The sequence below is a fragment of the Schistocerca gregaria genome, chromosome 2 (assembly GCF_023897955.1).
Source record: "Schistocerca gregaria isolate iqSchGreg1 chromosome 2, iqSchGreg1.2, whole genome shotgun sequence".
Lineage (NCBI taxonomy): Eukaryota > Metazoa > Arthropoda > Insecta > Orthoptera > Acrididae > Schistocerca > Schistocerca gregaria.
In genome coordinates this window covers 161,802,901-161,821,014 of record NC_064921.1, presented here as the reverse complement: position 1 = coordinate 161,821,014, position 18,114 = coordinate 161,802,901, and the positions used below count along the sequence as shown (strand labels likewise).

Genomic DNA, 18,114 nt, shown 5'->3' with positions numbered 1-18,114 from the left:
CAAAAATTAAAGTGTAACTTAATAAGAAACTTAAAAAGAAACGAAGAGACAAGAAAAATAAAATGAAAGCGGTGTCTCCTGCTTTTTCCAAACAGAAAATTTATCGGGCTGCCCTTTCACACTTTCTTCTGATTTTCTTTTTTTTACTGTAACAGTAATTAATAATTTTGGGAAATTTTGGAAAATTAAAGTATCTACCACTGCATGTGCTTGGTTGAATACAACATCCGCAAATGACAACTACTGTCTGTACACCTCACTACAGGACACTGCATGGCGAATTAATTATTGCATACATTGGAAGCGAAGATCTCGTAGCATGCAATAAGAGCAGAGGGATCGCCCGTATCAAAACAGATGTACGATACCGGGCGTCGATTCACATGTTCCACTAATTCTTTTGAACACCGTATTACAGGGATAATTAGCGAGGCCACATTCTCGTATGGTGTCTTCTAACCCGATAGCTTGTATTGGGTACGTCTAGGTTTCTACATTCCAATTGGTCGACAAACCACTTCATCCCAGGAAGAGTACGAACCTGAAGGATACAAGAGAACTTCAGGTTGGCTACCCTGTCAAATAGTTCAAATGGCTCTAAGCACTACGTGTCTTAACATCTGAGGTCATCAATCTCCTAGGCTTAGAACTACTTAAACCTAACTAACCTAAGGACATCACACACATCCATGCCCGAGACAGGATTCGAACCTGCGACCGTAGCAGTCGCGTGGTTCCGGACTGAAGCGCCTAGAACCGTTCGACCACAGCGGCCGGCTGCTACACTGTCAGCACTGCCGTCTTTCAAGATGTCGTTTACGCCGCGCGGGATTAGCCGAGCGGTCTAGGGCGCTGCGGTCATGGACTGTGCGGCTGGTCCCGGCGGAGAATCGAGTCCTCCCTCGGACATGGGTGTGTGTAGCTGTACGGAATGTAATCATCAATGAGTGGCTACAGCTGTGTACAGCGTACACCGTGAAAATGGCTTCCTTGCCGAATTGAGGCAGTTATCGAAAGCACAGTTGGTGTTACGCGGTATTAGCCTAATGTCTCCTGAGGGTGTCTTTTTTTCAAACACTGTGCGCAGATATCGAGCAAATCACCAACTTCACTCTATTACACATAACGGCAGATAGACAGTCATACATTAGCCACTCTTATGTCTTGGCATCGAATTAAAAATTGCTTCAATACCATATTTCCGTTTTTTTCCCTTCGTTCAAAATGGTTCAAATGGGTCTGAGCACTATGGGACTATGACATCTTAGGTCATCAGTCACCTAGAACTTAGAACTACTTAAACCTAACCAACCTGAGGACACCACACACATCCATGCCCAAGGCAGGATTCGAACCTGCAACCGTAGCAGTCCCGCGGTTCCGTACTGTAGCGCCTAGAACCGCACGGCCACCGCGGCCGGCTTCCCTTCGTTGCAAGGCAAATCCGCAACTGTAATTAGTATGCTTAAAACTCTATGAAGGGCTCTAGGACAAACGTCACTTATAAAATTTCTTCTGCGACGTAAGACGAACAGTAATGTAATTGCAAGTACGACTAAAAACTCCATGAAGCGCTGTAGGCGTATTCTTGCTGCATTAAAACGTTGAAACATGCATATCCGACGTTGACATCCCTGCCACTATTGACTCCCGCTGCATTCGTATTACGTTAGCGCGCAGCGCGCCGAAGTACACAAAGGACCTGTCGAAAGGAGTAAACGTGTTCATGAGCTAGGTAAGATGTTGACCTTTCTGGCTGAACAAGAGAGGAAGCCTTTGGGCCTAGACATATGCCACCTCTCTTAAATCTTCAACACTCTCTGTTGGCATCCTTTGCTTAGCGTTGCCAAATGTCTCAATTATGGTGAGACGTTCCGATCTTTAGGGATTTTACATGATCCGTTCCACGTAAGGCTTACGGGGGACGCCAAATATTCCGACTTTTCTTGGCAATGATAAAAGTTAGAAATATAATGCGTATTCACTTCGAAAGCGACCGAGCACTTGAAAGTTCTCATATGTCCTTCTGCACGTGACGATAGCAGTAACCAAGAAAATTAAATTACGCAATGCCAGGAGATTGCGGTCAGCCGATGGGCTAAAATGATACTTCAGACCACACTCGGACTGTATGCCGCATCTTATATATTAACATCTTACCGCTGTTTTACCTGACGTGTTTCAGCTTCTATCAATTCACGCCCAATTACTGGCAGCGACTTCTCTTCTCGTGGCAATTAGCACGGTTTATGACTGTGTAAGTGTTCTAGTGGTTTGATTTTGTGACCTGAAACTGGAGTAAAATGAGCGGCGAGTTTTTATAACTCTTATCTTTGTATCGTAACCCCGAACAATGCAAGTGGTGTAGTTACGGAAACGCCGTCTGATAAATGAATCGCCAAAGCTGAAACTGTATGATAGCATTTTATTAACTCTGCCAAAATAATCAGAATCCAAAACTGTACATTAAATAAGCTGTTCTGTGAAATTCTATTGTGTAGTACAGTGAAATACTACAACGAGTGAAGTCACAATACGTGACATCCAATTTCAACACACAAAGTTAACAGAATAAAAAAAAATATTCCATGAAATTGCTTATCAAATTTTGAAGGAATGAATCACCAAAAATTTTTAAAAAAATGCGCTGTAAATTTACGCTATCTGGCCAAACAAATTCCAAACCCTGAATACTGCACGCATAAAGGTAACACTGCCCTGTGAAATAAAACTGTCTGCATGTGAAACGACATCTGAACTGAACTTTTCCTAAGCTGACTCATAAAAATATTGAAAAGTAACACCTAGCTGTAAATAACGTCACTGGTTTGACGGTACTGTAGTTGCCTTAACAAATTTCATGTGGCTTACCTGTGGCAACGGAAACTTGGTACCGCCCGAAGTGATGAACATAAAATACGCAGCGCAGCAGCAATAGGGAGGAAAAAACCTTGTGCAATGCATTGCAATGACGTGCAAACATTCTAAACAGATCACGCTTCACTTTTTAACAAACTGTGTTCCATGCTGTGCAATGCGACGACGCCCATGATCAGGAAATAAAATTCTTTCATGAGGAGACGGTAGTGCATTCTGAACTTGCTAAATGATACAAAGTAAATAACCTTTAAAGAACTGTGTCGCAAAAACTCATTGTGTAGCTATTACAGTTGTGTGCAGAAAAATGATCTTTTATTAGAAATATTTCCCTCCTATAAACTTAGTTACTAAAAAAGATAAATGAGTGGCAAAATTTATAACTTCTGAGTGCAGGTCACGTTACTGGAAAATTTTACTTTTTCTCGTCTGAACAATGAAACCAACGAATCCGAATCAATAAAGAGAAATTCCACTAAAACCTTCCGTTTTTCATACGCATCGCCATTACGCCCAAGCAGGCATTGCAACAACAACATTACCTCACGACCTTGCCTTGTCCAGTTAATCTTGACCAAATTATGATTCATTATTCGTCCTTATCTGTAACTTTATCTCTGTGCTCTGCAGGCTATTTCCATCCGCCCAGTAGCAGAGCCAAAACCCGACTTCCGCACTAGCTTCACTTAGGAACAGCGTTGCCAATGCCAATATTCCAAGTTCCCCAAAAATCTAGATGAAATTCCCCAAATTTGGAGAGAAAAATTTTCCTGATTCCCCGCATAATCCCCATACAATAGAATATTTGAGTGATTTTCTGATACTCTCTTGAGTAAATTATTGATTACATTATTTCATGCTCACAATATGCTTTCATTCTTCAAAAAGTTAAATATTTACAAGAAAAAAAATAGAAATTCAGGTAATTCTAAAAGTTACAAAAACGTTTATGTGGTGTGATGCTCGTGACGTTCTATTAAGTAAGTGGTCGAAAAGTCGCTTCAAGTAGCACACTGTTTTGGAACTTATTGGAAAGTGATATTTATCTTCGCAACAGTGAAAAGCTGAATAAAATCTGCAATAGACAAAATGTGTGCAGAAATTTTGATTTCTGATGCAACTGGATTAAAGCTATGTAGCTACTGTAATAGCGTGTTTGGAAGTACGGTTCTCAATTTTTCTCGGTATTATCTATACGAATGATTATGACCAAGTTGTTCATATTTAGCGCAGTGGATGTAGGTTTGCCGATAAGAAAAAATGGTATACGAACCAGCTTTGGAAAAAAATGGAAATTTGTTGCAAGTTCCATGGGACCAAATTGCTGAGGTCATCGATCCCTAGGCGTACACACTACTTAATCTAACTTAAACTAACCTACGCTACGGACAACACACACACACACACACACACACACACACACACGCCCGAGGGAGGACTCGAACCAGCTTTGTTTCCTATGAAGTGTAGTTTTCAACAACGTTAAAGTCTTCTGCTGAACTTATTTCAATGTAACAGTTGATATTTAAGTTTAATTAGCTGTAACTTAGTACGACCAGTTGATTTTATGACGTTCATATTCTCCATACGTTCCGTGCTGTTTAGTTGTGTAATAGCATGCGTTAAGACCGTTTTCAACACATGTGGAAAGCTACTGGTTTTCGTCGCAAACAATTAACTCAAAACATTTTCGTTGCAACATCGGAAATAAGCAATACGATTTCATCAGTACACAGTGTAGTGCTAATTAACTATACCGTCTTAGGACAGATGCCAAGTACTTTGAAAATGACACAATGAAAACATAAGCTCCTGAAAAGAAACTTGGGGCACTAAATTATCCCTAAATACCTACTACTCGAACAGTTCCACTGTTCAAATAAGCTGAAAAAGGCCAAACATTATAAAAGATGCCAGAATATATTATGATCTGATATATTATAGATGAGTGGGGTATAAAGCTGCAATCGAATCTGATATATATGATTTATCAATAACATTTTAGCAGCAGAAATTGAATTTCAATATAATCTGACAGAAACAAACTCTTTCGTCAAATCCCCGCATAAATGCATAGCCTGCGTCATCAGCTAGCATGCTCCGTTCCTTGGTGTCGTCACAGTAGCCAGCCAATGGCAGTGCAAAATGGTTACTACCAAATCTTTTTATTTTTAAGATCCTTGTTATGGTAGAAATTTATGTAACCCACAGAATAAAGAAATAAGAGGATTTTGTGCAAGCATTCTGTACAACGTCGATCATATTCACATATGGCACTTGTTTGTGACATAGCATATGATATTGAATTAAGTCGATTCCGAAACAAATATTCAATGAGTAAGATAGGTATGATATTTAATTTATTTACTAAACATTTACAGTCGGATTACACGCCATCTATCGATGGTATTGTGATGTGAACATTTTCTTCGATGTCAGGTATCATTGTACTCTCAACATCCAGCATGCCGTCAACAACAATAATAACTCTTTCACAGCATTAATAACCAATGTACCGTCACACATCGATTCATCGAGAAGGCTGGCAGGAGTTGGAAAGTAGCTGGAGAACTTCCGAATTATCTCCGACGACTCGAGATCAGAATATAGGCACAGGTATCGTTAGAAAGTCAACAAGCTATATATGAGCTGTTTAAAAGGAGTCAAACAAATATAGTTAGCAACCTACCTTAGGATTAGTTTCTGCCATTTTTACGTACACATTTAAGCAACCATTTATCCATTTTTGCACAAAATCATTATTATATCCCAAGGAAAGAAAACGAAAAGTAATTAGTCGAGCGTATTAGAATACACACGATATGAGTTGAAGAGTGGCGAGAGAGGGAACAAAGCTTTGCTCTACGCCTGCCAACAGCTTTTTCTCGCATGCGCTCTGCCGTTGTTATGTTCAGTCTCGCTTAAGTTCTATTTGTATATAAAAGAGTGCTTATCTACCCTGTTTATATGACACTGCTTGAAATCTTCAGTATGAAACTCATTCTGCGCTTAAAGTCAAGAAAATCATTAGAATCAACAGAAGCTGCAAACCCACCAACCATCAAATTATCGATGCAACAGCTACGATTGTTAATAAGTAGTAAAACGTTAAAATCCCAGAATATTCCCCACATGATGGCAGTCCCCATAAAATCCGCAATCGAACTGAAATTCCCCACAGCCTGGGGGATTCTTACAAATTGGCAACTCTGCTTAAGAAGCCTACGACGATATCACTGACAGACAAAGATCACAGTACTTCTAGTCAGAACCTCTGTAGCATAACACTCCGACTACTGAAATCTACTGTTTGAAAAACATCTAGTACAAACATGTGAAATATGACAAATCAAATGAAAATAGACCTTACATTGCTTTCCTTGAATGACAAAAATAAGGTAGGAAACTTACAACAGGTAAGTCGGTAATACATAGCAGTCTGTGAACCGGCTCCTCGCATCTGGAACTTATGTCTGAAGATGCTCGTATAGGCCGAAACCAATTACCGGAATTAACCCTTTGCTCTCCTCAATGCAGACACAGGGCGCCTACGTGCACTGTTATTTAAACCGCCGCCGTCCCAGCCACAAAAGCGCCACAGGGGATTTCGCCAACCTCTATGTGGAAACAAGGAGGCCGCTGACCAACAATTAGGGTATACATTACAACGGAAAGTGGGCTTTCATTCCAATATATTATGTAAGCATTACAATACAAAACTTTCCATTATGTGATATTTCTTAAAACTCTTCAGGATGGACTATTTCCGTAGTCATTTTCACTTGAACTTTTTTCAAATGAATCACTGTCATCATCAAAACCACTGCCATGAAAAAATCGTTGACATCCAAAATTTTCACTTAGACATTTCGCTAAAAGCTCTACAATCCCTTCTTCAGAAAGGACTGTCCGTGTAGGATTATCCATTTCGTGCTACTAACTTCAGGTGAATAATTACAACCTTTTTCTCAGCCTAACTGCTACAGCTCCACATACAGTTAACTCAGGATTCCGGAGATGGAAGTACCACGCAGCACAGATGCTTAGTACATATACAATCAAGAATCGAGCATGTGAGATACAAAACAAAATTCTCAGTGCCGAGCGCAATTCACTGTTGGAACGGAAATGATTAAAAAATAAATGATCTGTTGCGAGTAGACTGCTTTCTTGTTAACATTAGTACTTTGATGACTTGTGCTGAACCGTGTAGAGAATTTTTTACTAGCAGCCTAAAGTTCATAGTAGTTCAGGATAGTACTTTTGACTACAAATGTACCAGTGTACCAACTCTGTTCATAACATATAAGGATATACCAGAGCTATTCGAAAAGTAAGGCCAGATTGGTCGTGAAATGGAAACAATCTGAAAATGAAAAATGTTTTATTTGCAATAGTTAGCTACTACTCCACACAGTCGCCGCTCCGATTTAGACATCTGCCGTAGCGTTGTACCAACCTTTTTCAATATCCTCGTCGCAGAAGGAAGCCGCGTATGGCTTCCGCCGATTCTCTACACAGGTATGCAGCTCGGTGTCTGTGCCAAAATGTTGTCTTCATAGCCAGTGGTTCATGTGAACACAGATGAAAATCAGAGAGAGCCACGTCTGGGCTGTATGGTGGGTGATCAGACACTTCCTATCGAAAACGCTGCAGGGACGTCTTCGTTGCCCCTATAGTGTACTGCCGAGAACTGTCATAAAGAAGGAAATACAGTTACGTTACGCGGGCAAATCAAGCGAAATCTCACGGCAGACAGCCATACTTGGCGGGAGACACTATTTCCTAGGCATCATCTTTATGTGCTCACTGTGCGCTCAGACGTGAAAAAGAGAGATGTGACGCGATCGATAGGCATACTAGAGACATTGCCCAACACATCTGTACAAAGCTTCATCTGATTTTTCACTACAGTTACCGTTTCGCGCCCAATCGGACCTTACTTCCCGAATAGCTCTCGTACTTACCTAATGACTGAAAATTTACGTCTCTTTTTATGTCCACCTTTTAGGTCCATATCTCGCCGATTTTGTAAGCTATCAGCCCTTAAGCCACAGTTTTCGGCACATTAGATTTGACAACACTACCTCTGCTCCGAAACTGGAATCATTCACGTAATTTTTCGCCGGGTATTGCAATTTTCACAAACGTCAACGAAATGGAGGAGTATTTCTGGGTGGTTTCCGCTTTCAGGTCTTAACTGATGCGGTTAGAACTGGGGAAAAAATAACGAAAGGGAGTAAAGTCATATAAGTCTCGGCACACAAGGAAGCGGCGCCGTAAACATGAAAGGTGGCCATAGAAGAACGCAGCGGGCGGCACGCGCCGGCTCGGTGAATCCCCGGACAGTGTGGTGGCCGGCCTCTGTGAATCCCCGGACAGTGTGGTGGCCGGCCTCCGTGAATCCTCGGGCAGGGTGGCGGCGGCCGGTGATTCCCCGACACGCGGCGCTGCCGCTGCCCGAGCGGACCGTGAAATTGCTCTCGTAAAGAAACTGCGGCCTGCTCTGCGGCCCAAGGCGCTGGCGCCTGTGTCTGCTGCTGCCGGCTCTACGTCCGCGTTTCGCCGTGCAGGACACTGGAAGGGGCGCAGTGGAGGGCACTTGCTACTGTGCTACAGATGTAAAGTGGTGCTATGCTTCGATTTACGGCACAGTCTGAGGAATCCAGTACCTTTAGTGATATGTCTGTGTAAGCAGAAGAAACTAACGATCGAAGTCCGAAAACAATTTATTGAACTGTTCAATTAACCAAAAAAAATTCTCCAAGCATTACACCAACACAAAACAGTGATCCGTCTTCGAATCACAACTATATACAAGAATAATATAGGAAACCACAGAAATAATTTCCTGCTAGTCTCCGCCAGTGACTTTTCCGATATATCAAGCCTAATCCAGAGATCAGCGAGAAGATCCAAGCCGGGGCGGCAGTTATCCACTCCTGCTGGCGGTCGATGAACCGCCGATGTGCGGCCGAGCGCCGACCTTTATAGCGCTTCGGCGGATGAGCACCTCGGAAATATTTTCCATCACGTGGTTTGACGTGTGAAAATAGTTCCGGGATGTGCAGCGACCTCTTCCTTATGTTTATGTGGGCCGGTAGTGGCCCCTGGTGGTCGCTGGTGTCTTTGCTGTGTTGTTGTTGTTGTGGCCGTTCATCAATATTGCCTCTCGGTTGCGTAGTGCTTCGGTGTGCCTGCGAAGCGGGCAACCCGCGGCTGCTGATACTGTAGGCGCCGCAATGTCTGGTGGAGAAGGCCACAGCATTTAGTATGTGACCATGTGTGTGCTTCCGTTGCGATTGGCAACTCTGTTGAGAAGTTGCTTTTGGCTTCTGTCTCCCGTTCTTCACCCGATGTTGTCTTATAATTTTTCTGACGTTTCGCCAGCATGAGTGGCTGCCGTTGTCAAAGCTTCACCGTCCATTACTGTTGATGGACTGGAGTCGAGCTTGCGGCCGCAGATTATATGTAGCCGGCGCGCCAACGTCCAAGGGCTTTTCCTTGGTCATTACCACTGCGATTCTCACCTTGCTACCTGCAACGGTCGCTCGTCGCAGCACGGGAATCCAAGATTCATTCACCTTGAGGCTTTCTTATTTCTAGTTGAAGCTATTGTCATGTTTGTGTATTTCAATAGATTCCCTGGACAAGCGGGTTTGATAACTCTTCTTTACAGCAAGAACTTCTGTGTCGGCGAATTTTACTATGTGGTCCGTGTCACACCGCGAATGCTTCTACTTCTACATCTACATGGATACTCTGCAAATCACATTCAAGTGCCTGGCAGAGGTTTCATCGAACCACCTTCACAATTCTCTATCATTCCAATCTCGTATAGCGCGTGGAAAGAACGAACACCTATATCTTTTTGTACGAGCTCCGATTTCCCTTATTTTAAAGTGGTGATCGTTCTCCTTATGTAGGTAGGTGTCAACAAAATATTTTCGCATTCGGAGGAGAAGGTTGGTGAGTGGAATTTCGTGAGAAGATTCCATCGCAACGAAAAATGTCTTTCTTTTAATGATTTCCATCCCAAATCCTGTATGATTTCTGTGACACTCTCTCCCATATTTCTCGATAGTACAAAACGTGCTGCTTTTCTTTGAACTTTTTCGATGTACTCGACCTGGTAAGGATCCCACACCGCGCAGCAGAATTCTAAAAGAGGACGGACAAGCGTCGTTAGGCAGTCCCCTTAGTAGGTTTGTTACATTTTCTAAGTGTCCTGCCAGTAAAACGCAGTCTTTGGTTAGCATTCCCCACAACGTTTTCTATGTGGTCCTTCCAATTTAAGTTGTTCGTAATTGTAATACCTAGGTATTTAGTTGAATTCACGGCTTTTAGATTAGACTGATTTATCGTGTAACCGAAGTTTAACGAAGTCCTTTTAGCGCTCGTGTGGATGACCTCACACTTTTCGTTATTTAGGGTCAATTGCAACTTTTCGCACCATTCAGGTATCTTTTCCAAATCGTTTTGCAGTTTGTTTCGATCTTGTGATGATTTTATTAGTCGATAAACGACAGCGTCATCTGCAAACAACCAAAGACGGCGGCTCAGATTGTCTCCAAAATCGTTTACATAGATAAGGAATAGCAAAGGGCCTATAACACTACCTTGGGGAACGCCAGAAATCACTTCTCTTTTACTCGATGACTTTCCGTCAATTACTACGAACTGTACCTCTCTGACAGGAAAATCACAAATCCAGTCACATAACTGAGACGATATTCCATGAGCACGCAATTTCACTAAGAGCCGCTTGTGTGGTACAGCTTCCCCAAGGCCGATTTCTCCACCTGCCCCAACTTGCAATGCCCAGTGTGTTCGGTGATCCCCGTTTTGACTGATCGTCCAGTCATTCGAACACAGACTTTTCCATATGTACATGTTATATTTACAACACTGTTAAGTGGGTCCCTTTTCTCCTTTGTCGAACTGAGATACTCTTTGAATTTCTATGTCAGTTTATAAACAGTCTTTTCGCCGTGTTTGCACAATATACGACCTATTCTGCTCGTCACTCTGGGAATGTATGGCAGAAAAGCCTTACCCGACATTTCTTTTTCCGACGTGTCTCTCCGCCGAGAGTCTGATACAGCGACATTTCTTATGTAATTGATGGAGTGCCCGTTACACCCCAGAATCCTTTCTAGGTGTTGCATCTCGAGTCTGAGGTGCTGCGCTTCACATATTCGCCATGCTCGCGTCGCGCGAGCATATCAATCATGTCTCTTTTCTGGTTCGGCTGACGATTTGACGGTTTGTACAGGCATCGGTCCCTGTGTATCGGATTTCGATACACGTTGCTTCGCAGGTTTTTACAATCCTACGTGTGAAGCACACTTAGAAAGTTCAGCTCTTAGGTCTTTTCTACTTCCATGGTAAATTTTATGTTGCCCTAGAGACTGTTCATGTGATTTAGTGAAGTCACCGAGTTGCTCCTGACCATGGCTCCACACAACGAAGGTATCGTCGACGTATCTGCACCACACCTTAGATTTACAAGTTGCCGAGTCCAGCACCTGTACTTCGAAATGTTCCATGAAGAATTTGACCACAAGTGGACTACCAACGGCGACGCCTTCCAGCAATATAGATTTATTCGAAGTTGTTGTCGTTAGGTGTGGCTTGCAGTCAAGGGATCTGAAGTAAAGCAGCCCCAAATGGTACTTCGACATATATGTCTCAATAACTGGTTACGGAATTTATCATGACGCATAGCGAATATTTCCCCACAGGACTTAAACAATGAGAGTCAAAGTTTTTGGAAGTGTTGATGACGAGTGATGTTTTTAGAACAGCTAATGATAAGGTTGCGCCTTAAAATGCCGATTAGCTCCATGTAACAGAGGTTTGAGGGCTGTTCGCTTGTGAGGCTTACATTTTTCCTTTTTGCATACTGAATTTCCATACGATATTGTCTTGCTTCATTTGTTTTCCGATTCAGTCTTATTTGTCGACTTTCCACTACTACTGCATGTACTTTACACACGTGACTAGGGGGTAGCTTGTAGCAATGTAGGTAGCCCACACCTTTAACATTTCATACTTTTAGTATTTTTCTCCATTAAATGCATCTAGTCTCGACCAGGGTAATTCCTTTCGCTGGGGCGAAAACGGGAGAAACTTCCGGGCATTTGGGGTGCAAGGTCTCACGCTAGTGATACAGTCGGACGAGGCTCTGAAGGGTTTTCCTTCTGGCTAAGCTTCAGCGAACAATGATTGGCAGGACGGCAAACTGCTGCCCTCGACAGTGGAGGTTAGTGTTTAAGGTCTCGTCGACAACGGGATCATTAGAGACGGAGCACAAGCTCGGGTTAGGGAAGGATTGGGAAGGAAATCGGCCGTGCCCTTTCAAAGGAACCATCCCGGCATTTGCCTGAAACGATTTAGGGAAATCACGGAAAACCTAAATCAGGATGGCCGGAGACGGGATTGAACCGTCGTCCTCCCGAATGCGAGTCCAGTGTACTAACCACTGCGCCACCTCGCTCGGTCGCCAGCAATAGAAGAAACCACTGGTGAAAAGGGTGAGAAGTCTGCCTTGTCAGTAAAAAAAAAAGTTCAACTGCGTGTGAAATCTTATGGGACTTAACTGCTAAGGTCATCAGTCCCTGAGCTTACAAACTACTTAACCTAAATTGTCCTATGGACAAACACACACACCCATGCCCGAGGGAGGACTCGAACTGCCGCCGGGACCAGCCGCACATTCCATGACTGCAGTAACTTAAACCGCTCGGCTAATCCCGCGCGGCCCTTGTTAGTAATCTTCGGATGGAGTCCTCAGCTGTCGACTTGCTGTTATGCTGCTTTGTGTGGTCTCCAGACACATTTTCTCAAGCATAATATACAGCCACTCGTAACTCTGAAAATTTCCAAACTTTGCCCTTCCGGTGCGAAGCCCAGCAAAATTTCCCCAATTTCCGACAAACAAGTCTGGATGTGGGAACGGGGCGACGCTCGTCTCCCATCTCCATGTACGCGAATCTAATTGGTGGATACGTTTTAACCTTATGGTGCGAGCTAGGGAACGGACTTCCTGATCCCTGACTGGAAGGGCACTAAGGACCATTGTGGGATTGGCTAGAAAAGATTACGCGGGGTGCTTTTCCAAGATCTGAAGGAAGGCTACCAAAAATTGAGAGAGGCGTTCATTGTTTGTTAGAATTCGTATGGGTACTCTGATTCGGACTACTACTTGGTGACACCACTCTGGACTCTGTGCTCGGACTTGCTTTTCTTGGCTTCGGCCCTCTGCCACGACTTCGAAGTTTCGCTTTGAACTTAGGCGCGTCCGCGGCGAGTAATCGGGAGGATGATGAGATCCGCTATTCGCAGTCTCATCAGATCGGCTCACCCAAAAGCAGTTAACAGCGGCCGCAGTCCGGCGCACCCCGACCTATTGGCAACCACCTCCTTCCGACTTTGGGAATCGCGATATACTGAGGGAAAAGGAGTGAATCCCCGGTTTCTGTTTTTTAGTCTTCCTAATTTTATCTACGCGCTTCACGCACTTGTATGCAAGTTTCTCTGCAATCTAATTCTTGCTTCAAAGGGGATTTTTCTTGTAACGACTCATGTTTGTTTCACTATCGAGTTAACTCATTGGAGCTCACCCACCCAGTGATGTTACTTTCTCCGTCTTCCTTTATACACTGATCTGTTGTATGCTCTATTCAAATTCTTACTTTTTTGGTAATTTTAAAGTTCTGCAATTACGACGTTTATTAAGTGTCCGGGCACCATTTCAACCGTAATTGTCAAGTTTCATGCTCGTGGTGACCCAAACAGCCATTCAATTTGTTATTATTGTTCTATTTTAATTATGTAAATTCATTTTCAAATTGCTTTATAACCTCAACGTTTATGTGTCATAAGTAATTTTTGAACACTGAATAAAAATTACTTTACCAGATCAAACTCTAACATTTCTCAAACATTAAAGTAAATTATTCAACTGGGATGCCCTTGTGCTCTAACCACTACCAATAGGCAAGGCCCCGGGGGAATTCAGGAGCTTATCAAACAACGTTTTCCGATGAGCGCCGCAGTTGAATTTTCAAGTAGCATATTAGTTTCACGGGAGTAGTTTATCATTTTATATGATCTGGGTTGTGGATTCATCATCAGTCTAACCTGCGTACCCACGGAGCACCTGATAAGGAAGAGGTTGTGTACACAGCACACCCGGCTTCTGACACGTTCAACAGAAGGGTGTCCTACCAACCTACGCACGATTTTCACATCGCGTTCCTGATAAAATTGTTCTAAAATTAAAAATTATACTCTGAAAAACGTAGGTTCAGAGTAAAACATGGATTTGGTGAGTTTCATGACATACATGTGCCCAGCTCCACCGATGTTCAAAACCGGTCTGCTTAAAATTTTTTTGGTAGTAAAAGTGTATTATTCATCACAAATTCAAATATTTGGTAAATAAATTTTAATCACGAAAGGGTTAAGCGGTTTAGGGAAACCACGAAAAACCTGGAGTCCAATGTCTCACGATTTTATCAGGATGGCGATTATGGGAACAAGTATAACAAATCAGTACCAAAAAACATTTATTCTCCTGACAATGAAAAACATGAAATATCTATCGCACACAAGTTTTCAACATAACATTTGAAGATGGGTTTGACATACCCACACACCAATGTTTTCTACATTCTATGAATTTTTGTGGAGCGTATACGTCGCACTACACACAAACTATGTAAAAACCAGCAGAATTACTGAGGTATGTAGTAATGTTTCGAAACAATATCTGTGTTGCATATGAAAACAAGTTAGTTACTTAAGATATCCTTGGGATGGAGAAGGCTGATCTGATCTGATTTTCGTGAAACAGACACACAATAAAGACACGCCACCCCATTTGATCGCTCACAGCTATCTAAACATCCAACCTATGGTTCGTAATATTTTTCTCCAAAGTTCCTAAAGCATCTCACTACATGCTAGCGCTAGGCGGATATGAGACATAGACATATCAACGCTCAAAACTGCATATTACCTGACATAACAGATACTCAAGCTAACATGATGCACGAGTTGAACAACATCCCAAAGGAGAAACCGTAACATTAAAACCAGCATCTTAGCGTTGTCTGTCTTTTATTAATCCAGTCTGGAAAGATTTTAGGTTGACGAGCTAGACAAATCTCTAACAGCTGCTAAAGGAATATTTTAGAGTTGCGTCAAAACCCTAAGAAAAACTACGCTTTGCACGAAATTCGAAATTCGGTTATACATGTCTCCCATAATGTCGGTATTTTTGTATTGTTGTCAACCTTCAAAATTTATTTATAATCGTACATAATATGAAAATCCGTTTATGGCTAGAGCAAAATAATTTGTTTTTCCTTATTTAACACCCAGACATAATTCGAAGAAGAAGGTAGAGGGCTCATTTCTGAACGTAAAAAATTCAGAATGATAATATACACAGTTCTGAGGTTTTTTATATGCATAACATTATTAACAAAATATCTCACTTAATATCACATACTGATGATCATGTATCTGTCTGTCATCTGCGGTATTGTTAATATTTTTCTCCAGTTCGTCATTTGGAACTGATCAGGATTTATCAATAGTATAATACATACATTTACAAATGTTAAATCTAAAATGAAACCTCTGATTTCTTCTGCTTTTTGAATGTTAAATTACAGTACTGTAATTATTTTACTTTATGCTGGAAATTCATATTCGTTGATTATCCTTTAATTGTCGTTTGCTAGGTTAATGTAATAGCTTTCAGAAATGTTGTGAGGACAGGTTACTTTGTAAAACTGGTGAGCGGGAGACAGCTGTGTATGTAATTGTATGTCGTCACTTTTTGTTATTCTTGCATGATCGAGCGTCTGTGCAAACTGTACGTGCTAATCACACTGTGTCACTGCTTATGGGACACTGACTTGTTCGTCGTTTTGTTTCATGTGCTGTGGGTGATAATTTCAAACAGCACAAAGTAAGATAATTACAGTACTGCAGTCTAATATTAACAGAGCTGAAAAAGCAATAATTTGCTTTTAGGCCTAAAATTTCGGTAAGTGTACGTAATAGACTATTGACAACTCCTGATCAGTCACAGATGACAAATTGGTGTTAAACATCAACTGTACTGCAAATGACAGGTAGCTTCGCGATCGCGTGTGATATTATGGTATATATTTTGTTAATATGCAATTTTTTCCATGTTATTGGACAAGAAATAAAATGAACCCACTGACTATGATGAAACTTCACCGAAATATGCGTGGGTGTTAAAGAAAAAGAAACATTTGGGTTTATCAAGACAAAGTATATAATTACATGTTTGAAAACACACGGGACAAAGAGTGAGTTTCAAACACGAGATCAATATTATAACTTTGTTTACTATGTGGTGATACCTGTAGCTCTGATTTTCTACAGGTTTATACGACTATACTTCGGAGAAACCACAAGGCTTTCAGTGCCCTTCAGTAAGATTTACACAGAAAAAGTTCTCGCGTCAAGGAGTAAATCTTCGTATGACGACTCTTTCCCAACTTCATTGTACAGTGGAATTACTTCAGTATATTTTCTAAGAAGAGGAAAGAAATAATTTTTTGAAGTTCCCTCATATACGTCTTTCCGATCACAGGAAATTACACGAAGAGCGCTAAATTAGATGTCAGTGAATGGCCAAATATCTCTCAGCTGGCTCAAACCATCAAACTTTTAACAAGATATGGGGCGGCGCACACAGTTCTACCGGACCGTGGTGGAGAAAAGGAAAGAGGGTGGATGGAGTGGGGAGGAGAGAACTGAATGGAGACAGAAAGAGAGCGATTTGCTAGCTGGGGAGTGGGAGAGAGACAGAGACAGGACACGATGGAGGCTCTCACGAGTCTGACGGCGGGAAAGAGTTTGAAATATCGCCCGGCTCGGGCAGAGCAGTTTAGGAGGCGCATTAGCTGCCTATCCCGTTATCCTCGTAATCCGTGTAAAGCGATGGAATGGTGTAATGCGCGCGCCGAACATGACGGCGGGATTTGGCCCACGTCCTTCCGTTAATTGACAGCCGGCGGCGCGGCTCCGGCAAGCGCCGTCACACAGGCAGAGGCTGTAAGCCCCTCAAAGTCGGCAGCCCAATCAACACTTCTCTTTGTCGGGTTGCCGACTCATTCAGGGGATGGAGACTGCGTGCGCGCAGGACTCACCTGATCGCTGTCGTGTCCCTGCCAGCTGTCGTTACTCTGTAACAAAAGAGGAGGCATTGGTCACGGGGATTCCCCAATTGTCTGTAGAGCTTACAAATAAAAATAGCTACAGTCACTAGCCGCATATCTACATGAAATAATAGGGCATATTGATAAAAGACATACTGGTGTACCCATACGCAGCACTAGAAGAGTGTTCACAGTCAACTGTCGTTCAAGGGCCCTAGCAAAATATTACGACAACTGAGAGTTCGATTTAATGCATTTTTAAAAATGTTAATGGCTTTTGGCAGCCAACTTCAGTATTATTTTTAACAGTAAATCTATAAAAGCCTAAACTGTTAAAAACCCAGTTATCTATCACATTCATGTAACCTAGAATTAAGCTAATGATCTAAGAAATTTAAAATAAGGTTTGGAAACAGAAATTATAGCTACTGATTTATTACATTATAATCGAAAAAATTTTTAAATTGGCTTTTCCTAAATTCTTAATAGTCCTTCTGCTACAAAATCATACAGTTCATACACTTCTATGTCTATCGTTAAAATCGTCTGAATGTTTGTTGGCAAAGCATTGCCAGAGGACACCAGACACGGAATTCGTCGCGGCTGAAGAAAATGTGATCGATATCTTTTTCACGGCGGCATTTAGCTGATGAAGCTGTGATCATGTTGCGGCGGTAGTGATTTTACCATCGTCTCCCGTGATCGAACCGAAATCACGCCATTGTTACTATAAAGTTTGTGCAATACATGCAGCTTTGGTACCAAAGACGTGATGGGAGATTAGGTACCACTGCGGCACTGCGCCTCTTTTCACCTGCATAAGACTGTCGCGGGTTTCCATTGCTTCGGGCCGTGATTATACTCTTTCCGGCAAGAAGAATCGTCAGGCGGCATTTGATCATATTTGAATTAACCAGTGTGTACAGTTTCCTTGGCCAGTGTACCTACTTCTTCATTTCTTCCGCTGTGTGCCTTTGATCAAAATACAATAGTAGTCTTACCTTATATTGATAATTTTTACGTCTGG

The 18,114-nt window shown here is 42.2% G+C and overlaps 1 protein-coding gene across 2 annotated transcripts in view; it reads right to left on the bottom strand.

Moving 5' to 3' along the window:
- LOC126336587 (disks large 1 tumor suppressor protein) overlaps window positions 1-18,114 on the bottom strand; it is a 4,198,467-nt gene that overhangs the window by 1,023,406 nt on the left and 3,156,947 nt on the right. For both annotated transcript variants that reach the window (XM_050000444.1, XM_050000445.1), the window contains one exon: window positions 17,079-17,114. In XM_050000444.1, coding sequence (XP_049856401.1) covers window positions 17,079-17,114 — 36 coding nt within the window. The remainder of the gene's footprint in view (window positions 1-17,078; window positions 17,115-18,114) is intronic.